Genomic DNA, 22,953 nt, shown 5'->3' on the forward strand with positions numbered 1-22,953 from the left:
GTGGAGAGGGTCTGTGGTAGGGGGGTCCAGGGCGAAATCTGCGGGGGCCCAGGCCCCTGTGGCCCCACGCAGATACGCCCCTGGGTGAGTTACACTTAGGACCAAATTCTATAAATGGCACCGAGACAAATTGAGCGCTAAGCACTGTTCTTTAAACGACACTGAGTTGAGCTCCATTTGTAGAATAGTGCTTAGTGCCGGGATCCACATCAAACTTTGATGTGCAAGAATTTACACTAACTGAAACCTTGATGTAAATCTTCGCCCCTAAATTAGGCACGGATCAGGTGTATTCTGTAACACTGTGTGCAAATTATTGGAATGTCCATGACCTGCCCATATCCCTCCCATGGCCACACCCCCTTTTCAGATCCATGTGTAAGAATTTACATGCACAACTTTATAGAATAGCATCTAGCAAGATACGTAAATCCTAATTGTTGCCAATTAGTGCCAATAATTGATTTTTAACGCCCAATTATCGGTGCTAATTGGTTCAGTTTTCAATTAAATTGCATGCAGAAATTAGGCACGTGCCCAAATTTCCACACACAATTTTGAGCACCATATACAGAATCTGGGGTTACTTTTTGCCCATTCAGGCAATTTATGAGTGTTTTTCTGAGAATTGAAGCTTGAGAGCCAGGCCCATAAACCTTAGTGAGGCTTAAAGGTGAAAGCGTGTATATCCTAGAGGATGGAAAGGAGGAATGTGATCGACTGCTATTCACACAGTGCTGAGTTAAAAGACAAGCACTTTTCTAGTAGAAGGGGCCCTGATATGAGACTAAATGGGGTGGTGGGTGGGTACAAGAAAATATTTCTTCACAGACAGGGTGGAGGATGCATGGAAGAGCCTCTCAGCAGAGGTGATGGAAGCAAAAAGATTAACAGAGTTCAAGAGACTCTGCTAGAAGCTCACAGGATCCTTATCTGGGGGAACAAGGGTAAATTCTGTGATCAGTGATGGGCTGTGATATTGCAAAAGGAAGGCAGCATGCAAAGCCTAATGGTCTTGTCATTTTCGGACCCCACGCTTGGATTTCTGTTGTACAGTGCTTTAACTGGAACAAAATGACAGCCACAGAAATCTTTCTCTTTTCAACCTCTTGAAGGATTTACAGTTCTCCCAGTGTTATTATTTTGACGTATTTTAAGGTTTGCTGTGCATTTATAATAGAATGACATCAGCTTCTAAGTGCAGGCAGTCTACATCCCTATTCAAGCACAGATCTGCCAGCAGAACATTCTCTTTCTGCCTCTGTTAGTCACAGGGCTTAACTTTTTCCATTCTGCTTGAAGACTTAATCTAAATAATCATTGCACTTACAAGTTCTTTGCTTAGTCCTTGGGCTGATGTAGCCAAGCAGACCCAGTTCTAGTAAAACATAGGGCCCCCAGCCAGGCTGTGTGGTGTCTTACAACAATTTTGTGCTGAACTAGATTTATGCCAGGTTCCTAAGCTGCAGTAAGAACATAAGAATAGCCATACTGGGTCAGAGCAATGGTCCATCTAGCCCAGTATCCTGCTTCCAACAGTGGCCAATTCAGGTCACAAGTACCTGACAGAAACCCAATTAGTGGCAACATCCCATGCAACCAATCCCGGGGCAAGCAGTGGCTTCCGCCATGTCCAGCTCAATAATAGACTATGGACTTTTCCTCCAGGAACTTGCCCAAACCCTTTTTAAACCCAGATGTGCTAACCGCCATTACCACACATGCTTATCACAGGTTAAAATGCACTACCCTGGGGCACGCTCAGGCTTCTGTGTGTGCTACTCACAAGCTAAAAAATACTTGGGGGGCAGGTCTGGGGGCAGAGAGTAGGCATGTTCTGTGCTAATCGGTTAACGCAGCTACATTGCTGTGAGCTTATCAATTAGCATGTGGTGAGCCAATTCCTGACAGCACTAAAAGTGGTCTTAACGTATGGGAAAGACCCGCACTGGGCATAGCTCAGGCCACTTTTTAACGCTGCTTAATAAAAGGACCCCTAAATAAGGAAAATTAGCCTGTCCCATGTGTTGTTGTATTTTACACTCTGTATTATCTTTACATCAGGGGCGTATCTGAACTGCGGCGGTAGGGGGGGGCCAGGGCCAGAGTGAGGGGGCACATTATAGCCCCCCCCCCCGCCGCCGCCGCCATTGCCGATCCCCCTCCCCCCAGCCGCTGCACATTATAGCCCCCCCCCCCCGCCGCCATTGCCGATCCCCCTCCCCCCCAAGCCGCTGCCATTGCCAATCTCCCCCCCGCCGTTGCTGTCGCCTACCTTCGCTGGCGGGGGACCCCAACCCCCGCCAGCCGAGGTCCACGTCCTCCTGCCGCTGCCGGTAAAAGAATTCCGTCAGCTGGCGGGGGACCCCCTAACCCCCGCCAGCCAAGCCGAATGAAGCTCATTCTGTTTCTGAGTCTGACGTCCTGCACGTACAACGTGCAGCGATGTCAGACTCAGAAGAAACTTTCGGCGCCAGCTTTAGTGGAAGAAATGAAAGGACCTCGGCTTCGCTGGCGGGGGTTGGGGGTCCCCCGCCAGCTGACGGAATTCTTTTAAAGGCAGCCGGCAGCGGCAGGAGGACGCGGACCTCGGCTGGCGGGGGTTGGGATCCCCCGCCAGCGAAGTAGGCGACAGCAATGGAGGGGGAGGGTTGGCAGCGGTAGGGGGGTCCAGGGCGAAATCTGCCGGGGCCCAGGCCCCTGAGGCCCCACGCAGATACGCCCCTGCTTTACATGGTTTAATGTACTACTGATCTGCAATTCGTTGCAATTTCTGCTGCCAGATATGCTTGGAAGAGCTTCACACAGTGACACAGAACAAGGGGTATGCACATTCAGTCCTAAAGCACCACACACAGGCAAGGTTTTCAGGAAATCCCTAATGAATATGCATGGGAGAGATCTACTACTACTACTTATCATTTCTATAGCGCTACTAGACTTACGCAGCGCTGTACACTTGAACATGAAGAGACAGTCCCTGCTCGACAGACAAACAGGACAAATAAGAGATAAGGGAATTACTAAGGTGAGGATGATAAAATAAGGGTACTGAACAAGTGAGTAAGGGTTAGGAGTTAAAAGCAGCATCAAAAAGGTGGGTTTTTAGCCCAGATTTGAAGACAGCCAGATGTATGTATATGACATACTGGTTCAGGAAGTCTATTCCAGGCATATGGTGTAGCAAGATAAAAAGAACGGAGTCTGGAGTTAGCAGTGGAGGAGAAGGGTTGCAGATAAGAGAGATTTACCCAGTGAACGGAGTTCCCGGGGAGGAACATAGGGAGAGATGAGAGTGTAGAGGTACTGAGGAGCTGCAGAGTGAATGAACTTATAGGATAATAAGAGGAGTTTGAACTGTATGCGGAAACGGATAGGGAGCCAGTGAAGTGACTTGAGGAGAGGGCTAATATGAGCATAGTGACACTGGTAGAATATAAGTTGTGCAGCAGAATTTTGAACGGATTGAAGAGGAGAGAGATGGCTAAGTGAGAGATCTGCATATATACCACTTCCATTGTATGCAGATCTGTCTCGTAGATGTTCGTTGGGCGTATCCTGAAAGCCTGATTTGCTTGCAGCCCTTGAGGGCTCGACATGTGCACCCCTGACATAGAGTATGGAAACAAAAAAAGGACCAAGTTATGCCCACTTATACAAGCCCAAGTTGCTAAGGATATGCCCCAAATGCCAGTTACAGAGGCCCGACTGCTTCTAGGGTGTCACTCCTTAACTCCTTATTAAAAGTCAACTTTTGCTGTAAAATAGTAGATGATAACAAACAAGGACCAGCTGGTCCATCCAGTCTCCTCTGCTGTCTTTTTCTCTGGTTATCTATCATTTTGGGTTGATGTTCCTATAAATTCACATACGGAAATCAGTACCAGCTCCCCGTATCTTTCACTCAGCCTCTCATCCTTATTCCTTCCATTACCAATAAATGCCTGTCCCAAGCATGTTTAAATTCCACCATGGTGTTGGCTTTCGCCACCTCTGGTTGAAGGCTGTTTCAGCTCTTGCCATCTTCCGGTTTGGTTCTTACAAGTCCTATGCCCCATCAGACTCTCAACCATATTCCTTTCTCTAGTAATAAATATCTGACTCAAACATAGTAAAATAGTAGATGATGGCACATAAAGCCCTAAATGGTCCATCCAGTTTGCCCAACAGTCATATTATCAATTCATGATTAAACCAATAGTGAATTTGGTATAAAGTATGTATACTTGATCCTGATCTCTCTTTTTCCCATTTTCAGGACACAGACTGTAGAAGTCTGCCCAGCACTGTCCTTACATCCCAACTACTTGGAGTTGCTGTTCCTGCCCACTCCAGCCCATCCTGACCTGTCTTGCCATACACAGGATACAGACCGTAGAAGTCCTCCTGGCACAAGCCTTAGTTCCTCACAGCTGGGGTTGCCATATAAGCAGGTCTCCTGCCATCCTCTATTTAGAGATTCTTTGTGTTTATCCCATGCATTCTTCAATTCTGTCACTGTTTCTGTCTCCACCACCTCCCCTGGGAGTCATTCCAGGCATTGACCATCCTCTCTGTGGAAAGTATTACTCCTAATACCCTGTAACCTCAACTCTTGACCTCTAGTTTTACCACTTCCCTGTCTCTGGAAAAGATTTGTTTGCATTTTAAGTATTAAACGTCTTTATCATATGTTTAAATACGAGCAAAATGCAGGCCTCCGTCACCTCTGCTGGGCAGGCTATTCCAGGCCCTGTCGTCTTCCAGTTTGGCTCTTACACATCTCATATTTAATCCAGTACCAAAGTCCCATCCTATGTCTTTTGTTCAGCCTCTCGCCTCTTTTTGTACCACTTCCTTCTGTACCACAAAAGGCTTGGGCCAACTTGCTCTCCCCAATCTTTCATGTGATGTGAGATGGTTTTGGTGATGCAGTGTGTATCACAGGATTTTTGACTCTCTTGCTGTCAAGGCTGGCTCTTACTTGAAGGAACCATCATTAAATGCTGGAGAATTACAGGAAAATATTTCTTAACTGTAAAAATTGTGATCAACATAGAGTGAGCATTATTGCTTGCTGTTTGTACTGTGAAAGCCTTGAGCATGCACACAGAAAGAAAGAACAAGTGAATTAACAAAAGGCAGGAGTTACTTCATCTGTCTTATCAATTACAGTAAATCGGTAATATTAGAAAACTATCCCGACCAGGGCTAGAACTAGCACTTCTATGGTCTACAGGCAGCAGCTCTACAATGAACTTTTAAAGAGGACCTTGTCTAACACAAGAAACGCCTACTTTCTCATGAGCGAGGTTCTTTTTATTTGCCTTTAGGGGGTGCTACTTCCAAATGCCTCCTTCTGAGCAAGCATTGGATCCCAGAATATGCCACTCCACAGCCCAATTGTTCAGTTTTGTATGCTCCATTGGGTTTCTCCACCATGCAGTAGGGCACAATACAGCATCCGAAAGTTAATTTGCACCAGAAGAAACTAGCACTGGTTTCCTTGTGAACTAAATAAAGGTAGGAAGTCTACTTTTCAGTGTAAAGGAAGTCTTCCACCACAGCAGTACAAACTCTGTGATCCTCCTTAAGCTGCATATCTGTTCTCCGGCCTCTGAAGGGGTCTCATTTGAATGCATTAGACCAGGTCAATGATTAGCATGCGCTAAATGATAAAACAACCATAGTAATGTAATGGACTTGTTATCCATTAGTTCACCTTAATAAGAGGACCCCATAATGTGGTGGCATCGATGTTTTCCATCATAGCACATCTAACCATTCATTTGTACAAAACAAGTTATTAAGAAACAGTCAGTGGTGTACTTATTTGGAAATGTATCTTCTTTCTTATTTTTTCAGTAATAAACATAGTAATATAGTAAGTGATGGCAGAAGAAGACCTGAATGGTCCATCTAGTCTGCCCAGCAGTCACATTCATTCTCCTAGGACAAGCAGGTTGCTTGTTCTCACATGTAGGTCGACGTCCGTGTCGGCCCAGGAATCAGCAATTTGCAAGCAAAATAAAAGCAAAGTTCTACCAGAGTCTTCTGGCGCGCGTGCAGCACGCACCATGCATGCACGGACTGATTTCCCGCCCATCACATGAGCACGTCTCGTCAGTTTTTCTCTGCGTTGAGGTGCGGTAGTTTTTTCTGCGCTCCTCTCAGGCCCAGGAAGATTCTTTGAGTTTCGGCTTTTTTTCTTCTCATTTTTCTTTATTTTGTATCATCGTGTTAAAAAAAAAAAGAAAGCAAAGGGGTCCCGTATTCTGTGTAGTTCTAGCCCCCTTTTAAAGTTTTCTTTCTTTTGCGCGCGTTTTTTCTTTTATCAGGCACAATCGCGTCCTTTAATTTCGCCAAAGCCGTTTTTTCCTTCCATGTCATCGAAGACACCCAGCGGCTTCAAACATTGTACTCGGTGCAACCGGACCATCTCAGGTACCGATACCCACGCCTGGTGTATCCAGTGCCTTGGGCCTGACCATAGCCCAGCCGCTTGTAGTCTGTGTCTTCATATGAAGAAACGGACCCAAGTGTCTCGAGAAGCCCAATGAGAGAAGCTTTTTGGGGCTCGGTCCGGTCCTTCGACGTTGACATTGACATTTGTACTGAGGTGTGCGGCATCAACATCGAGGGAAGCATCGATGTCAGGAGCAGAGGTAATGGCTGCTGAGAGACCAACTTGCGCTGGGAGCGGTGAGGCATCGAGTGGTTCTCCACCTGTCTCGAGGCCTCCTGTTATGCAGGCCCCCCAGGACCAACCTTCATTGGACCCGGCCTCGAGGAAACGTGAAGATTCCATGTCTTCCTCATCAGTACCGAGGAGTCTCGATGACGGGCGTAAACAACAGCCTGGCCGACAGATTGAGCAGGATAATGCAACCTCACGAGTGGTCATTGAACAAGGGCGTAGTCCGCAAGATCTTCCGAGCGTGGGGCACCCCCTCGGTGGATCTTTTTGCCACTCAGATCAATCACAAGGTCCCTCAGTTCTGTTTCCGGCTTCAGGCCCACGACAGACTAGCGTCAGATGCCTTTCTCCTACATTGGGGAACAGGCCTTCTGTATGCGTATCCTCCCATACCTCTAGTAGGGAAGACTTTGCTGAAACTCAAGCAAGACCGCGGAACCACGATTCTGATTGCACCCTTTTCGCCACGTCAGATTTGGTTCCCTCTTCTTCTGGAGTTGTCCTCCAAAAAACCGTGGAGATTGGACTGTTTTCCAACCCTCATCACCCAGAATGAGGGGTCGCTTCTCCATCCCAACCTCCAGTCTCTGGCTCTCACGGCCTGGATGTTGAGAGCTTAGAAATTGCCTCTTTAGGTCTTTCTGAGGGTGTCTCCCGAATCTTGCTTGCTTCCAGGAAAGATTCCATAAAAAAGTGTTACTCTTTCAAATGGAGGAGGTTTGCCATCTGGTGTGACAGCAAGGCCCTAGATCCTTTTTCTTATCCTACACAGACCCTTGCTTGAATACCTTCTACACTTATGAGTCTGGTCTCACGACCAACTTCATTAGAGTTCACCTTAGTGTGATTAGTGCTTATCGCCGTATAGAGGGTAAGCCTATCTCTGGACAGCGTTTAGTAGTTCGCTTCTTGAGAGGTTTGCTTTTGTCAAAGCCCCCAGTCAAACCTCCACCAGTGTCATGGGATCTCAACATTGTTCTCACTCAGCTGATGAAAGCTCCTTTTGAGCCACTGAAATCCTGCCATCTGAAGTACTTGACCTCGAAGGTCATTTTCTTGGTGGCTGTTACTTCAGCTCGTAGGGTCAGTAGGCCCTGGTAGTGCATGCACCTTATATCAAGTTTCATCACAACAGAGTAGTCCTCCGCACTTACCCTAAATTTCTGCCAAAGGTGGTGTCGGAGTTCCATCTAAACCAGTCTATTGTCTTGCCAACATTCTTTCCCCGTCCTCATATCCTCCCTGGCGAAAGCAGTTTGCATACCTTGGACTGCAAGAGAGCATTGGCCTTTTTCGTGAAGCGGACGAAGCCCTTCAGTCAGTCCACTCAGTTGTTTGTTTCTTTTGATCCCAACAGGAGGGGAGTCGCCATCAGAAAACGCACAATTTCCAATTGGCTAGCAGATTGCATTTCCTTCACTTATGCCCAAGCTGGGCTGACTCTGGAGGGCCATGTCAAGGCTCCTAATATTAGAGCCATGGCTGCGTCAGTGGCTCATTTGAAGTCAGCTTTCATTGAAGATTCACATCTCACTACTGCCTTCAGCAGGATACCCGACACGACAGTCGGTTTGGGCAGTCAGTGCTGCAGAATCTGTTCGGGGTTCAGAATCCAACTCCACCCCCCTAGACTCATTTTTGTTCTGTTCCAGGCTGCACTCGCAGTTAGTTGTTTATGGTTTCAGGTCAATCTATGTTATGTCCTCGCCGTTGCGAGGCCCAATTGACCAATGTTCAGTGTTTTGAGTGAGCCTGGTTGCTAGGGATACCTTACATGTGAGAACAAGCAGCCTGTTTGTCCTTGGAGAAAGTGAAGATACATACCTGTAGCAGGTATTCTCTGAGGACAGCAGGCTGATTGTTCTCACAAACCCGCCCTCCTCCCCTTTGGTGTTGTTATTTATTTCTTTATATGCTTTTTGATTTAACTGATGAGACATGCTCACACGACGGGTGGGAAGTCAGTCCGCGCATGGGCGGTGCGCACTGTACGCGCGCCAGAAGACTCTGGCAAAACTTTGCTTTTATTTTGCTTGTAATTTTGCAGGCTGATTGTTCTCACATGTGGGTTGACGTCCGTGCCAGCCCAGGAATCGGCGTTTTACAAGCAAAATAAAAGCAATCAGCCTGCTGTCCTCGGAGAATACCTGCTACAGGTAAGTATCTTCGCTTTATCAATTCATGATTAAATCAACAATGAACATGATATTATATACTTGATCATGGTCTTTCTTTGGTGTTTCTGGGACACAGACCATAGAAGTTTGCCTGGCTCTGTCCTTATGTTCCAACTACTGGAGTTGCCGTCAAAGCACACTCCAGTCTATCCGACTCCTTCTTGTCATTTGCAGGACACAGGCTGTAAACGTCTGCCTGGCACTGTCCTCATGTTCCAAAGCTCTCTCCAGCCCATCCTAAACCCCAGCACCGGCCTTAGTTGATACAGCCAGAGTTGCCATCTAAGAACCACTTGACATGCAAGCAGGTGGGGGAAGAGGGGTTGGGGTTGGGAGGTGAAGATAGAGGAGGGCAGACTTATACAGTCTGTGTCAGAGCCGGTGATGGGAGGCGGGACTGGTGGTTGGGAGGTGGGAAATACTGCTGGGCAGACTTGTACGGTCTATGCCCTGAAAAATGGCAGGTACAAATCAAGGTAAGGTATACACATATGAGTTTATCTTGTTGGGCAGACTGGATGGACTGTGCAGGTCTTTTTCTGCCGTCATCTACTATGTTACTAAGTATTGTTTTTTATGCCATTCATTTTCTAATGAGAGATCCTCTGTGTTCATCCCACGCCTTTTTGAATTCAGCCACAGTTTTCCGCGAAAGGATTCCAATGATGCCTCTTCTAGTGACGAATTAAAAACAAATGCAAAAAAAGTCCACAACCCAGACACACATCTGCGGTTCACCGATGCAACTTCTTCAGGGGGATTTTATCCAAGACACGATCATCTGGAACTAAACACTGACATTATCACTATAATTTTATTGAACCCAAAAATCTTTTACTTCTATAATTTAAACAAAAAATCTTGAAAGTTTAGGCAACCTGCTGGCGGGTACCGTTGTCTAGGTACCGCTGCTGTTCTCACTGACATAAAATGCCACTCAAAATACATCACTCAAAAGTGATTACGTCATCAATGAAATTCAAACTCTTCTATAGAAATCTATTGCAATATAATTCTCTCCATTCTACCTCTTTATTTAAACCCCAGGGTTACAACATATCCCCCCAAAATATAAATTGTTCTTTCCATAACAAGGCTTTAGAAACATCATCCCATCTCGGTAGCTTCACTATGGACTATAGCACAAATCAAAAAGCTGTCAATTTATGTTGAGCTGTTACCTGGTGTTGGACCAATGGGGCTTCCATAGGTCTAGTTTCTTATACAACTAAGATGTTCTGCTACACTTAACTTTCTGACTGGTTTGTCTTATGCAGTATTTTCCACATGGACAAATAAATCCATAAATTGCATAATTAGTATTCTCCGAGGACAAGCAGGCTGCTTGTTCTCACTGATGGGTGACGTCCACGGCAGCCCCTCCAATCGGAAACTTCACTAGCAAAGTCCTTTGCTAGCCCTCGCGCGCCCGCGCGCACCGCGCATGCGCGGCCGTCTTCCCGCCCGAAACCGGCTCGAGCCGGCCAGTCTTCTTTTGTCCGCACTCGGTACGGTCGTGTTTTCGCCGTGTCGAGCCCCGGAAAGTCGACCTCGCGCGTCCAATTTATTTTGAGCGTGTTTTTTTCCTTCGGGAAAGTTTTCTCTTTGTCGGGAAGTGCTCCGGAAACCCCCCGCCGGGTTTCGTGTAAATCCTCCCCGTACTTCCAGCTTTTGCCCCGGTAAGTTTTCTTTCGTCGTCGGGGTAGGCCTCTTTTTGGCCTCGGTCGAGATTTTTCTCCCACTAAATTTTGGTGCTTCAAATTTCGCCATTTCGGCTTTTGATTTCGCCGGCGTGATTTTTCCGCCCATGACATCGAAGCCTTCCAGCGGCTTCAAGAAGTGCACCCAGTGCGCCCGGGTTATCTCGCTCACTGATCGACACTCGTCGTGTCTTCAGTGTCTGGGGGCCGAGCACCGCCCTCAGAACTGCAGTCTGTGTTCCCTGCTTCAAAGGCGGACTCAGGTAGCGAGACTAGCCCAGTGGAACGTGTTGTTCTCGGGCTCTTCGTCGGCATCGGCACCGGGATCTTCGAGTGCATCGACGTCGTCAGCGTCCAGACCATCTTCCTCGGCCGCCCCTGCATCGAGTGCATCGAGGCATCGGGCCTCTGCATCGGCGCCGAGACATCGGATAGCTGCATCGACGTCGGTGGTACCAGGACCTCGTCTGCTGATGTCGTCGGACGGTGGTGCATCGGGTGGAGTGCAGGTGAGGGCTGTCCATTCCCCTGCTGGTGGCGGTGAGCCCTCGGGTGGGTCTCCGCCTACCCTGAGGGCTCCTGCGGTACAGCCCCCCCGAGATCGACCTTCTTCAGTCTCGGCCCCGAGGAAGCGACGGATGGATTCGACGTCCTCCTCGTCGGTGCCGGGGAGCTCCGGTGACATGCTTCGGAAGAAATCGAAGAAGCATCGACACCGGTCTCCTCCCCGTGTTGGCACCGAGAGCTCTGGGTCGCCGAGGGATTCGGCACCCAGCAGGCATCGGCACCGAGAGGACCGCTCACCCTCTGTTCAAGAGGTGTCGATGCGCTCCGCTCTGGACAGCCCGGAACAGCCTCCACGCCCGGAACAGGTACTGACGTCGACGCCTGCATCGACCTCTCAGCCTTTCTCTGCAGCCACTCTAAACGAGAGCCTCCGGGCCGTTCTCCCAGAGATTCTGGGATAGCTGTTGCGCCCTACCCCTCCGGTACCGGCGGTGCTTGCGCCTCCGGTACCGTCGAGCGTGGCGCCGGCTGGCCCATCGCCCAGGTTGAGGTCCCCGACGTCGGTACCGCGTGCGGTGCCGACCGCGGCCACCTCCCAGGAAGGCTCCCCGACCACGTCGGCGGAGGGAGCTTCGCCGATGCGGGCAAGGGAGTCTACCTCTCGACGCCCCCATCGTGGACGGGGTTCCACGGAGTCGAGCAGGGCGAGGTTGCAGACACAGGTCCGGGAACTCGTGTCTGACACCGAGGGTGAGGCCTCGTGGGAGGAAGAGGAAGATCCCAGATATTTCTCTGACGAGGAGTCTGAGGGTCTTCCGTCTGATCCCACTCCCTCTCCTGAGAGACAGCTTTCTCCTCCCGAGAGTCTGTCTTTCGCTTCCTTTGTCCGGGAGATGTCTACGGCCGTCCCCTTCCCGGTGGTTGTGGAGGACGAGCCCAGGGCTGAAATGTTTGAGCTCCTGGACTATCCTTCTCCACCTAAGGAAGCGTCCACTGTTCCCTTGCACCATGTCCTGAAGAAGACATTGCTTGCGAACTGGACCAAGCCATTAACTAATCCCCACATTCCCAAGAAGATCGAGTCCCAGTACCGGATCCATGGGGACCCAGAGCTGATGCGCACTCAGTTGCCTCATGACTCTGGAGTTGTGGATTTGGCCCTAAAGAAGGCTAAGAGTTCTAGGGAACATGCTTCGGCGCCCCCGGGCAAGGACGCTAGAACCTTAGACTCCTTTGGGAGGAAGGCCTACCATTCCTCTATGCTCGTGTCCAAGATCCAGTCCTACCAGCTCTACACGAGCATACACATGCGGAACAATGTGCGGCAGTTGGCGGGCTTGGTTGATGCTCTTCCCCCTGAGCAAGCCAAGCCTTTTCAGGAGGTGGTCAGGCAGCTGAAGGCGTGCAGAAAATTCCTGGCCAGAGGAGTTTATGACACTTTTGATGTTGCGTCCAGGGCCGCTGCTCAAGGTGTGGTGATGCGCAGGCTCTCATGGCTGCGTGCCGCCGACCTGGAGGATAGAATCCAGCAGCGGATTGCGGACTCGCCTTGCCGTGCGGATAACATTTTTGGCGAAAAAGTCGAACAGGTGGTAGAGTCTCTCCACCAGCGGGACACCGCATTCGACAAGTTCGCCCGCCGGCAGCCTTCAGCTTCTACCTCTACAGGTAGACGATTTTTCGGGGGAAGGAAGACTGTTCCCTATACTTCTGGCAAGCGTAGGTACAATCCTCCTTCCCGACAGCCTGCGGCCCAGGCTAAGCCCCAGCGCGCTCGCTCTCGTCAGCAGCGTGCGACTCAGCAAGGCCCCGCGGCTCCCCAGCAAAAGCAAGGGGCGAGCTTTTGACTGGCTCCAGCAGAGCATAGCCGACATCCAAGTGTCAGTGCCGGGCGACCTGCCTGTCGGAGGGAGGTTGAAAGCTTTTCACCAAAGGTGGCCTCTCATAACCTCCGATCAGTGGGTTCTCCAAATAGTCCGGCAAGGATACACCCTCAATTTGGCCTCAAAACCTCCAAATTGTCCTCCGGGAGCTCAGTCCTACAGCTTCCAGCACAAGCAGGTACTTGCAGAGGAACTCTCCGCCCTTCTCAGCGCCAATGCGGTCGAGCCCGTGCCATCCGGGCAAGAAGGGCTGGGATTCTATTCCAGGTACTTCCTTGTGGAAAAGAAAACAGGGGGGATGCGTCCCATCCTAGACCTAAGGGACCTGAACAAATATCTCGTAAAAGAAAAGTTCAGGATGCTTTCCCTGGGCACCCTTCTCCCCATGATTCAGCAAAACGATTGGCTATGCTCTCTGGACTTGAAGGATGCCTACACACACATCCCGATACTGCCAGCTCACAGACAGTATCTGCGATTTCAGCTGGGCACACGCCACTTCCAGTACTGTGTGCTACCCTTTGGGCTCGCCTCCGCGCCCAGGGTGTTCACAAAGTGCCTAGCTGTGGTAGCAGCGGCGCTTCGCAGGCTGGGGGTGCACGTGTTCCCATATCTCGACGATTGGCTGGTGAAGAACACATCCGAGGCAGGAGCCCTGCAGTCCATGCAGATGACTATTCGCCTCCTGGAGCTACTGGGGTTTGTGATAAATTACCCAAAGTCCCATCTTCTCCCAGTGCAGAAACTCGAATTCATCGGAGCCCTGCTGGATTCTCGGACGGCTCGCGCCTATCTCCCAGAGACGAGGGCCAACAACTTGTTGTCCCTCGTCTCGCGGGTGCGAGCGTCCCAGCAGATCACAGCTCGGCAGATGTTGAGATTGCTGGGCCACATGGCCTCCACAGTTCATGTGACTCCCATGGCCCGCCTTCACATGAGATCTGCTCAATGGACCCTAGCCTCCCAGTGGTATCAGGCCGCTGGGGGTCTAGAGGACGTGATCCACCTGTCCACGAGTTTTCTCGAATCCCTGTTTTGGTGGACGATTTGCTCCAATTTGACTCTGGGACGTCCCTTCCAAATTCCTCAGCCACAAAAAGTGCTGACCACGGATGCGTCTCTCCTGGGATGGGGAGCTCATGTCGATGGGCTTCACACCCAAGGAAGTTGGTCCCTCCAAGAACGCGATCTACAGATCAATCTTCTGGAGTTGCGAGCGATCTGGAACGCTCTGAAGGCTTTCAGAGATCGGCTGTCCCACCAAATTATCCAAATTCAGACAGACAATCAGGTTGCCATGTACTATGTCAACAAGCAGGGGGGCACCGGATCTCGCCCCCTGTGTCAGGAAGCCGTCAGCATGTGGCTCTGGGCTCGCCGTCAGGGCATGGTGCTCCAAGCCACATATCTGGCAGGCGTAAACAACAGTCTGGCCGACAGGTTGAGCAGGATTATGCAACCTCACGAGTGGTCGCTCAATTCCCGTGTGGTGCGACAGATCTTCCAGGCGTGGGGCACCCCCCTGGTGGATCTCTTCGCATCTCAAGTGAACCACAAGGTCCCTCAGTTCTGTTCCAGGCTTCAGGCCCACGGCAGACTGGCGTCGGATGCCTTCCTCCTGGATTGGGGGGAAGGTCTGCTGTATGCTTATCCTCCCATACCTCTGGTGGGGAAGACTTTGTTGAAACTCAAGCAAGACCGAGGCACCATGATTCTGATTGCTCCCTTTTGGCCGCGTCAGATCTGGTTCCCTCTTCTTCTGGAGTTATCCTCCGAAGAACCGTGGAGATTGGAGTGTTTTCCGACCCTCATCACGCAGGACGACGGGGCTCTTCTGCATCCCAACCTCCAGTCCCTGGCTCTCACGGCCTGGATGTTGAGGGCGTAGACTTTGCCTCTTTGGGTCTGCCAGAGGGTGTCTCCCGCATCTTGCTTGCTTCCAGGAAAGACTCCACTAAGAGAAGTTACTTCTTTCATTGGAGGAGGTTTGCCGTCTGGTGTGACAGCAAGGCCCTAGATCCTCGCTCTTGTCCTACACAGACCCTGCTTGAATACCTTCTGCACTTGTCTGAGTCTGGTCTCAAGACCAACTCCGTAAGGGTTCACCTTAGTGCAATCAGTGCATACCATTACCAAGTGGAAGGTAAGCCGATCTCAGGACAGCCTTTAGTTGTTCGCTTCATGAGAGGTTTGCTTTTGTCAAAGCCCCCTGTCAAGCCTCCTACAGTGTCATGGGATCTCAATGTCGTTCTCACCCAGCTGATGAAACCTCCTTTTGAGCCACTGAATTCCTGCCATCCGAAGTACTTGACCTGGAAGGTCATTTTCTTGGTGGCAGTTACTTCGGCTCGTAGAGTCAGCGAGCTTCAGGCCCTGGTAGCCCAGGCCCCTTACACCAAATTTCATCACAACAGAGTAGTCCTCCGCACTCACCCTAAGTTTCTGCCAAAGGTCATGTCGGAGTTCCATCTGAACCAGTCAATTGTCTTGCCAACATTCTTTCCCCGTCCTCATTCCTGCCCTGCTGAACGTCAGCTGCACGCATTGGACTGCAAGAGAGCATTGGCCTTCTACCTGGAGCGGACACAGCCCACCAGACAGTCCGCCCAATTGTTTGTTTCTTTTGACCCCAATAGGAGGGGAGTGGCTGTAGGGAAACGCACCATATCCAATTGGCTAGCAGATTGCATTTCCTTCACTTACGCCCAGGCGGGGCTGGCTCTTGAGGGTCATGTCACGGCTCATAATGTCAGAGCCATGGCTGCGTCGGTAGCCCACTTGAAGTCAGCCTCCATTGAAGAAATTTGCAAAGCTGCGACGTGGTCATCTGTCCACACATTCACATCTCATTACTGCCTGCAGCAGGATACCCGACGCGACAGTCGGTTCGGGCAGTCAGTTCTTCAGAACCTGTTTGGGCTTTAGGATCCAACTCCACCCCCCGAGGGCCCTGTTTGTTCTGTTCCAGGCTGCTCTCTCAGTTAGTTGGTAAATTTTTTAGGTCAATCTCAGTTATGTCCTCGCCGTTGCGAGGTCCAATTGACCATGGTTCTTGTTTTGAGTGAGCCTGGGGGCTAGGGATACCCCATCAGTGAGAACAAGCAGCCTGCTTGTCCTTGGAGAAAGCGAATGCTACATACCTGTAGAAGGTATTCTCCGAGGACAGCAGGCTGATTGTTCTCACAAACCCGCCCGCCTCCCCTTTGGAGTTGTGTCTTCCCTTGAAGTGTATTGTCTTGCTACATACTGGACTGGCCGGCTCGAGCCGGTTTCGGGCGGGAAGACGGCCGCGCATGCGCGGTGCGCGCGGGCGCGCGAGGGCTAGCAAAGGACTTTGCTAGTGAAGTTTCCGATTGGAGGGGCTGCCGTGGACGTCACCCATCAGTGAGAACAATCAGCCTGCTGTCCTTGGAGAATACCTTCTACAGGTATGTAGCATTCGCTTTACAATCAGACCGTTGTCTGAGGAAAAATCTATTGCATATCTTTGGATGAATTGCAAAAGCTGTTTCCAGTGAATATCTACAATAGACACAATGGCTACATTTAAAATGTCCAAACTCATTATGAGCTTCCTCTGGAATCTGCAACTGAGAGTGAATGAGGAGATTCCCCAGATTTCTTCCCCTATGGTATGCAAATTTAGGTATTTGTTGAAAAAACAAAATGGTATTGCAATATATGCCAGTACTTTTTGGTTAATTTAGCAATCAATGTAGCCCGTGATGAAAAAGGTTAAATACACACTAATTTATTGTCCTGTTGATTCCAAGGCTTCGCTAGCCATTCTCTCTGAACATGCTTGTTTTAAGAGTTTATTAGAATGTCCACATTGTTTAAAACAGGTTTGCATTAAAGTAGCCTCAGACAACAGTCTGATTGTAATAGTAATTATGTGATTTATGGAATTATTTGCCCATGTGAAAAATAGTTTATAGGGCAAACCAGTCAGAGAGTTGTGTAGCAGAACATCGCAGTTGTATAAGAACTAGACCTATGGAAGCCCCATTGGTCCAACATTGGGTAAGAGCTCAACATGAATTGACAGATTTTCGATTTGTGGTACTTTCTATAGTGACATTGCCGAGAGGGGGTGATGTTTCTAAAGCATTGGTATGGAAAGAACAATTTTATAGTCGGGGGGGGGGGGATACGGTGACCCTATAATACACAAAACTTTCAAAAATGAAAGTTGCCCAAATTTACCCCTCCAATTTTTATAGCCTTTATCTCTGTTATTTGTAACTAGAGAGTTGCACGGGGACAGAAATCTTACCCATCCCCGCCCGTCCCTGCTGGAATCTTACCCGTCCCCACCCATCCCCACTGGAATCTTACCCATCCCCACCCATCCTCGCTAAAATTTAAACCATCCCAACCCGTCCCCACCCATCCCCGTAAGAATTTAACCCATCCCCACCCATCCTCGTAAGAATTTAATAGTACATAAAAGAAAGTTCCAGTCAGCTCCCTCAGTCTCTTTCTGGATTTGAGCCACAGCACTGTAGGCAAGGAAGGAACGGAACTTGGAACTCTGATGCGCACATGTAAGATTTGTCTCTGATTCACTGCCAGTGTGTGCTGAGAGGCCGCCACATGCACGCGCCAGTAGGTCAGTTGACATCTGATTCTCGTGCCTGTGTCAGAGCTGAGGTCTGTGCACCAGCCTGGGAGCAAAGAGGATTAATAGTAACATAGTAAGTGACAGCAAATAGACCTGAACGGTCCATCCATTCTGCCCAATAGTCACACTCATGATCAATTCATCATTAAATCAACGAGTGTGATATTATATACTTGATTATGGTTTTTCTTTCGTGTTTCTGGAACAAAGACCACAGAAGTCTATCTGGCCCCATCCTTATGTTCCAACTGCTGGAGTTGCCATCGAAGCCCACTCCAGCCTATTCATGTTCTCATTTGTGGGACACAGACCGTAAAAGTCTGTCCAGCACTGTCCTCATGTTCCAGCCACTGAAGTTTCTGTCTAAGCCCTTTCCAGCCCATCCTACACCAGATTGCCATGTATGAGACACAGACCATACAAGTCTGCCAGGTATCAGCTCTAGTCCATCACAGCCAGAGTCACCATCTAAGTGTCACTTGACATATCCACACACATGCAGCCATTTAAGGTTAGCTTTTATATAACTTCCATTTTCTAATTAGAGATCCTCTGTGTTCATCCCACGCCTTTTTGAATTCCGTCATCATTTGTGACTCTACCACCTCCTTAATGGGAGACTTTCCACATTTATGCTGTTAAAGCAAGGAAGAGGAGGAGGAGGAGGAGGAGACAGCACTCAAATAAATTGGCATTTGGTAGATGAGAGGCTGGTGCAGGTGCAGCTTACACTTCCACGGGAAGCCCACAGAACTGGTTCCATCCCCGCGGGAACCCCACAGAACTGGTTCCATCCCCGCGGGAACCCCGCAGGAACTGCCTCCATCCCCGCGGGAACCCCGCAGAACTGGTTCCAACCCACTTTTGATAGCTTTTTGCTCAATGGGTCACATTTATACTCAAAGAGAAGAGATGTAAACTTGCCTTTTTGTGGTACAGTCAAAGTGGATTACATCTTGCATTCAGGCACTTTCTCTGTCCCTAGTGGGCTCACAATCTAAGTTTTGTACCTGATTATTTAAACGTGAAGAGCAAGGACAAACATAAAGAAACCTTAAATACTGACAGGTTGTAGGTAATTTTGAAGTGGTTTACAGTGGATATTTTTGCATGGGTGATACAAGACGTGTACTGCCTGCATAGCAAAACATTTGCTATTAATATTTCTGCCTAACTTTTAATCTAAAAATGCTCTAATTTTAACAAGGTGCACCGTGAAAGCCACATGCATTAGGCTTATAACCAGTGATGGTTCGGGGTTTTAAATGTGTAGCTTTTTGTACACAGATCTGATTAAGAAGAAAACATAGCTTTGGTAAATGAAAGCAAGAATTATGGTTTCCGTCTTGGATAGTTGAAAATAATGACCTGCTTTTTTATTGGACTAATTTAATATAGCTGTGACAAGTTTTTGAGAGTTAGTCCTCTCTTCATCAGGTTAGTGACCTGAGAGTCATTCTATGATGGCTTGTCACAGCTAATATTAAACTAGTTCAATCACCTACAACTTCATTGTCCTTTATTTCCAAAAAGGAAAACAAAGCCCCACGTAAACAAGCCCTAAATGAGTTATTGTTCAACCAATCAAGATGTTCATTTTTCAGAGGAGCGGAGGGGAGGGGGAAGGGATGCAGAGAAGAAAGCGGAGATGGGGTTTAACCCTTGTTACTATTTCACAGTTAGTATGCTGAAGCATATATGTTTCATTTCAAATGATCACATCGCCACCTGCTGTGTGCTGTGTAAAACTGCAGCATTTTCATATAAGGAAAGGTCTACTGAAATTAATGGGCTCAACATTTCAAACACAGCCTCAATACAGTTATTTTTCTTTTGTTTGCTTTATTTTTAGAGAGTCCTTCAACTCCACTGTGATCTGGTAAGCTCTTGTTTTCATTTCTTTAATCCTTTTTTTCAGCATAGCGCTGATAATTTTATCTGTATGTAAAATGCACTCAGAGGCAGTGTGCATGAAATATTAAACAGTATAAAAATTCCACTGCCAAGCCAAATGCGAAAGAATGTCACAGATGAACACACAGTATAAAATATGTAATGCATTGAATAAAAACAAATTAAGGACTGTTTTTGCAAAGCCGTGCTAGTGATTCTAGCACGGCAAATGCAACAAAGCCCATAGGAATTGAATGGGCTTCATCACATTTGCCGTGCCAGAAGCGCAGCTTGGTAGAAAGAGCCCTAAAAATATTAACGCCACTGAAAATACCCAAATGTAAAACCAAGCTCCCAAAATATTTCTGTATCCCTGAAAAACTTCATACCCTAGAGCCCAGCCTTCATACCCCAGTTCCATATTGGTTGGGAGTAGCCGGGTTTTCACTTTATTAAAGCAGTTTGGTTCTAACTTTATCGGTCCCATTTTACATCGGACGTAGAGCTCGGAACTGAGATGTCCAGGTCAGGGCGCAGTCAATTCCAGTGGTATTTTTGGGGGCCCTTTTACTAAGCTGCGGTAGGGCTAATTTGTGGGTGGTGTCTGCCAAATCGACACTACTGTCAGGGTAGCGCGGGCGCCCAGCGGTAATTCCGAAGTTGACGCATGCTGTTTCCTGCGGTAGAAAATAAGTTTCTACTACTGCGGGGGGCATTCCCAGCGGTAATCGGCAGCTTGGCCACGTTGCCACGTGCTGCCTGATTACCGCACAAGTAGTGCGTGAGCCCTTACCGCCAAGTAAATAAGTGACGGTAAGGGCTCAGGCAGTAAATAGCTGTGGTAAAAAGGGAACGGAAATGGGACTTGATATACCGCCTTTCTGAGGTTTTTGCAACTACATTCAAAGCGGTTTACATATATTCAGGTACTTATTTTGTACCAGGGGCAATGGAGGGTTAAGTGACTTGCCCAGAGGCACAAGGAGCTGCAGTGGGGATCGAACTCAGTTCCCCAGGATTAACGTCCACTGCACTAACCACTAGGCTACTCCTCCACTAGCAACATTCCATGTGGAAGCCTGCCTTTGCAGATCAGCAACGCGGCTGTGCAGGCTTCTGTTTCTGTGAGTCTGATGTATGTGCAGGATGTCAGACTCACAGAAACAGAAGCCTGCGCAGCCGCGTTGCTGATCTGCAAGGGCAGGCTTCTACATGGAATGTTGTTAGTGGAATATCAACATTAACATTCCATGTAGAATCTCAAACAGTAGCAACAGAATCTCAAATAGTAGCAACATTCCATTTAGAATCTCAAATAGTAGCAACATTCTATGTAGAATCTCAAGTAGGGAAAGGGAAATGGGACTTGATATACAGCCTTTCTGAGGTTTTTGCAACTACTTTCAAAGTGGTTTTACATATATTCAGGTACTTATTTTGTACCAGGGGCAATGGAGGGTTAAGTGACTTGCCCAGAGGCACAAGGAGCTGCAGTGGGGATCGAACTCAGTTCCCCAGGATTAACGTCCACTGCACTAACCACTAGGCTACTCCTCCACTAGCAACATTCCATGTGGAAGCCTGCCTTTGCAGATCAGCAACGCGGCTGCGCAGGCTTCTGTTTCTGTGAGTCTGACGTCCTGCACATACGTGCAGGACGTCAGACTCACAGAAACAGAAGCCTGCGCGGCCGCGTTGCTGATCTGCAAGGGCAGGCTTCTACATGGAATGTTGCTAGTGGAATAGCAACATTCCATGTAGAATCTCAATTAGTAGCAACAGAATCTCAAACAGTAGCAACATTCCATGTACAATCTACAAATAGTTTCAACATTCCATGTAGAATCTCAAATAGGGAAATGGAAATGTGGCTTGATATACTGCCTTTCTGTGGTTTTTGCAACTACATTCAAAGCAGTTTACATATATTCAGGTACTTATTTTGTACCAGGGGCAATGGAGGATTAAGTGACTTGCCCAGAGTCACAAGGAGCTGCAATGGGAATCAAACTCAGTTCCCCAGGATCAAAGTCCGCCACCCTAACCAGTAGGCTACTCCTCCAATTTCACGCAGCCACACTAGTGCAGGCCACTTTTTACCACAGCTTAGTAAAAGGGTCCCTAAGAAAAGGATCTGCCCACGCAGAACCTTTTCTAAAATACCTTCCGATGTGCATATGTATTTGCTGATACGTACAATGGGAGCAGCCATTGTACAATGATACATGTTTTAAAAAAGGAACAAATTGGACCCTGCAGCTTCCGTGTAAAGGTTTCGCCGCTTCCACATGTAGCTACCCTATGTTTTATTTATTTATTTTTGCTTGAAATCAGCAAACAAATGACATTGCAAAAGAAACAAAACCATAGGATAATTTACAAAACTAAGAAATTACCGTAGCTGCCCTATTTTTGAACCCAACACAGGAGAAAGACAAACAGTCCCACAAAGTCAACAAAACCAAGGCGAAGAGATAGGAGGTGCTGGTCAAGTGTTTATTTCAGGCATCTACAAGCAACACATAGTCAAGAGAAGAATAATTATTCACTGATCCAAGGACTCAACACGGTCCATATTTCGACCTGTGCCTACCTCAGGAGTCTTTAACAGATATTTAAAAAAAAGAAGAGAAATAACTCTAAATAAATACTAGTAAGTGATAAAAATACCAATAAGAAAATAATGAAATAATATAGAATAAAAATAATAAAAGTGAAACACAACAAACTGAAGTGAGTGCTAGTAAAGAAGGGACAAAAAGGTGACCTAAATGAGAGGGACAGAATTAAGAGATGTAGAAAAGTGCCAGATATTTAAATGGACGAAAAGGCCACGTGAATCCATAGAAAACAACATGCAATGATCTAAAAAACGTATGTGCTCAAAAAATAGTGATGATGTGATATACCAGAAGTCTGTGAGTAAATCTTACCAGGCAAATAGACAAGAGCCGCTTGTCAGTAATCGGTGAAACATCCATGAAGTGTAAAAATGTTGCTGTAAATGAAGCAACTAAAATTAAGTATTTCCTAAGAATGATAAATAAGTAAACCATTAAATAAAGTAACAATAATATACCTAAAACATGAGCAAAAACTGAATGTAAACCCCGCAAAGATAAATAATAACACTATGTAAAAAACAGCACTATATAAAAAAGATGAAGCATGAAAAAAATAATAATAAAAATGGAATACAGTATAACTGCCTAACAAAAATGACTCCAAAATACTAGCGGAATATCTGGTAAGGCATCCTCTAACGCTAACCTCTGTTGCTGATCCCTGTCCAATGAAATGCAGTATAAGACTTGGCAAAGAATAAACATTAGGAAATATAGTTCACAACTGTAGGAACATGCAGCACCTTCAACATTTGTGTATATGTTTTTATGTATTGGATTGCATTTTATGTTTTTGTGTATTTTGGCATTGAATTTTGTGATTCTTTTTTTTGTACACCATTAAGGAATAGTTTTTGGAAGAGCAGCAT

General features: G+C 47.7%; 1 protein-coding gene across 1 annotated transcript in view; it reads left to right on the forward strand.

The window, feature by feature from the left end:
• The window catches only part of LOC115474547 (adenylate cyclase type 5-like), a 561,227-nt gene that overhangs the window by 506,621 nt on the left and 31,653 nt on the right, over window positions 1-22,953 (forward strand). Inside the window, exon 16 of the mRNA XM_030210051.1 lies at window positions 19,420-19,446. Coding sequence (XP_030065911.1) covers window positions 19,420-19,446 — 27 coding nt within the window. The remainder of the gene's footprint in view (window positions 1-19,419; window positions 19,447-22,953) is intronic.

This window comes from Microcaecilia unicolor, chromosome 7 (assembly GCF_901765095.1).
Source record: "Microcaecilia unicolor chromosome 7, aMicUni1.1, whole genome shotgun sequence".
In the NCBI taxonomy this organism is placed as follows: domain Eukaryota; kingdom Metazoa; phylum Chordata; class Amphibia; order Gymnophiona; family Siphonopidae; genus Microcaecilia; species Microcaecilia unicolor.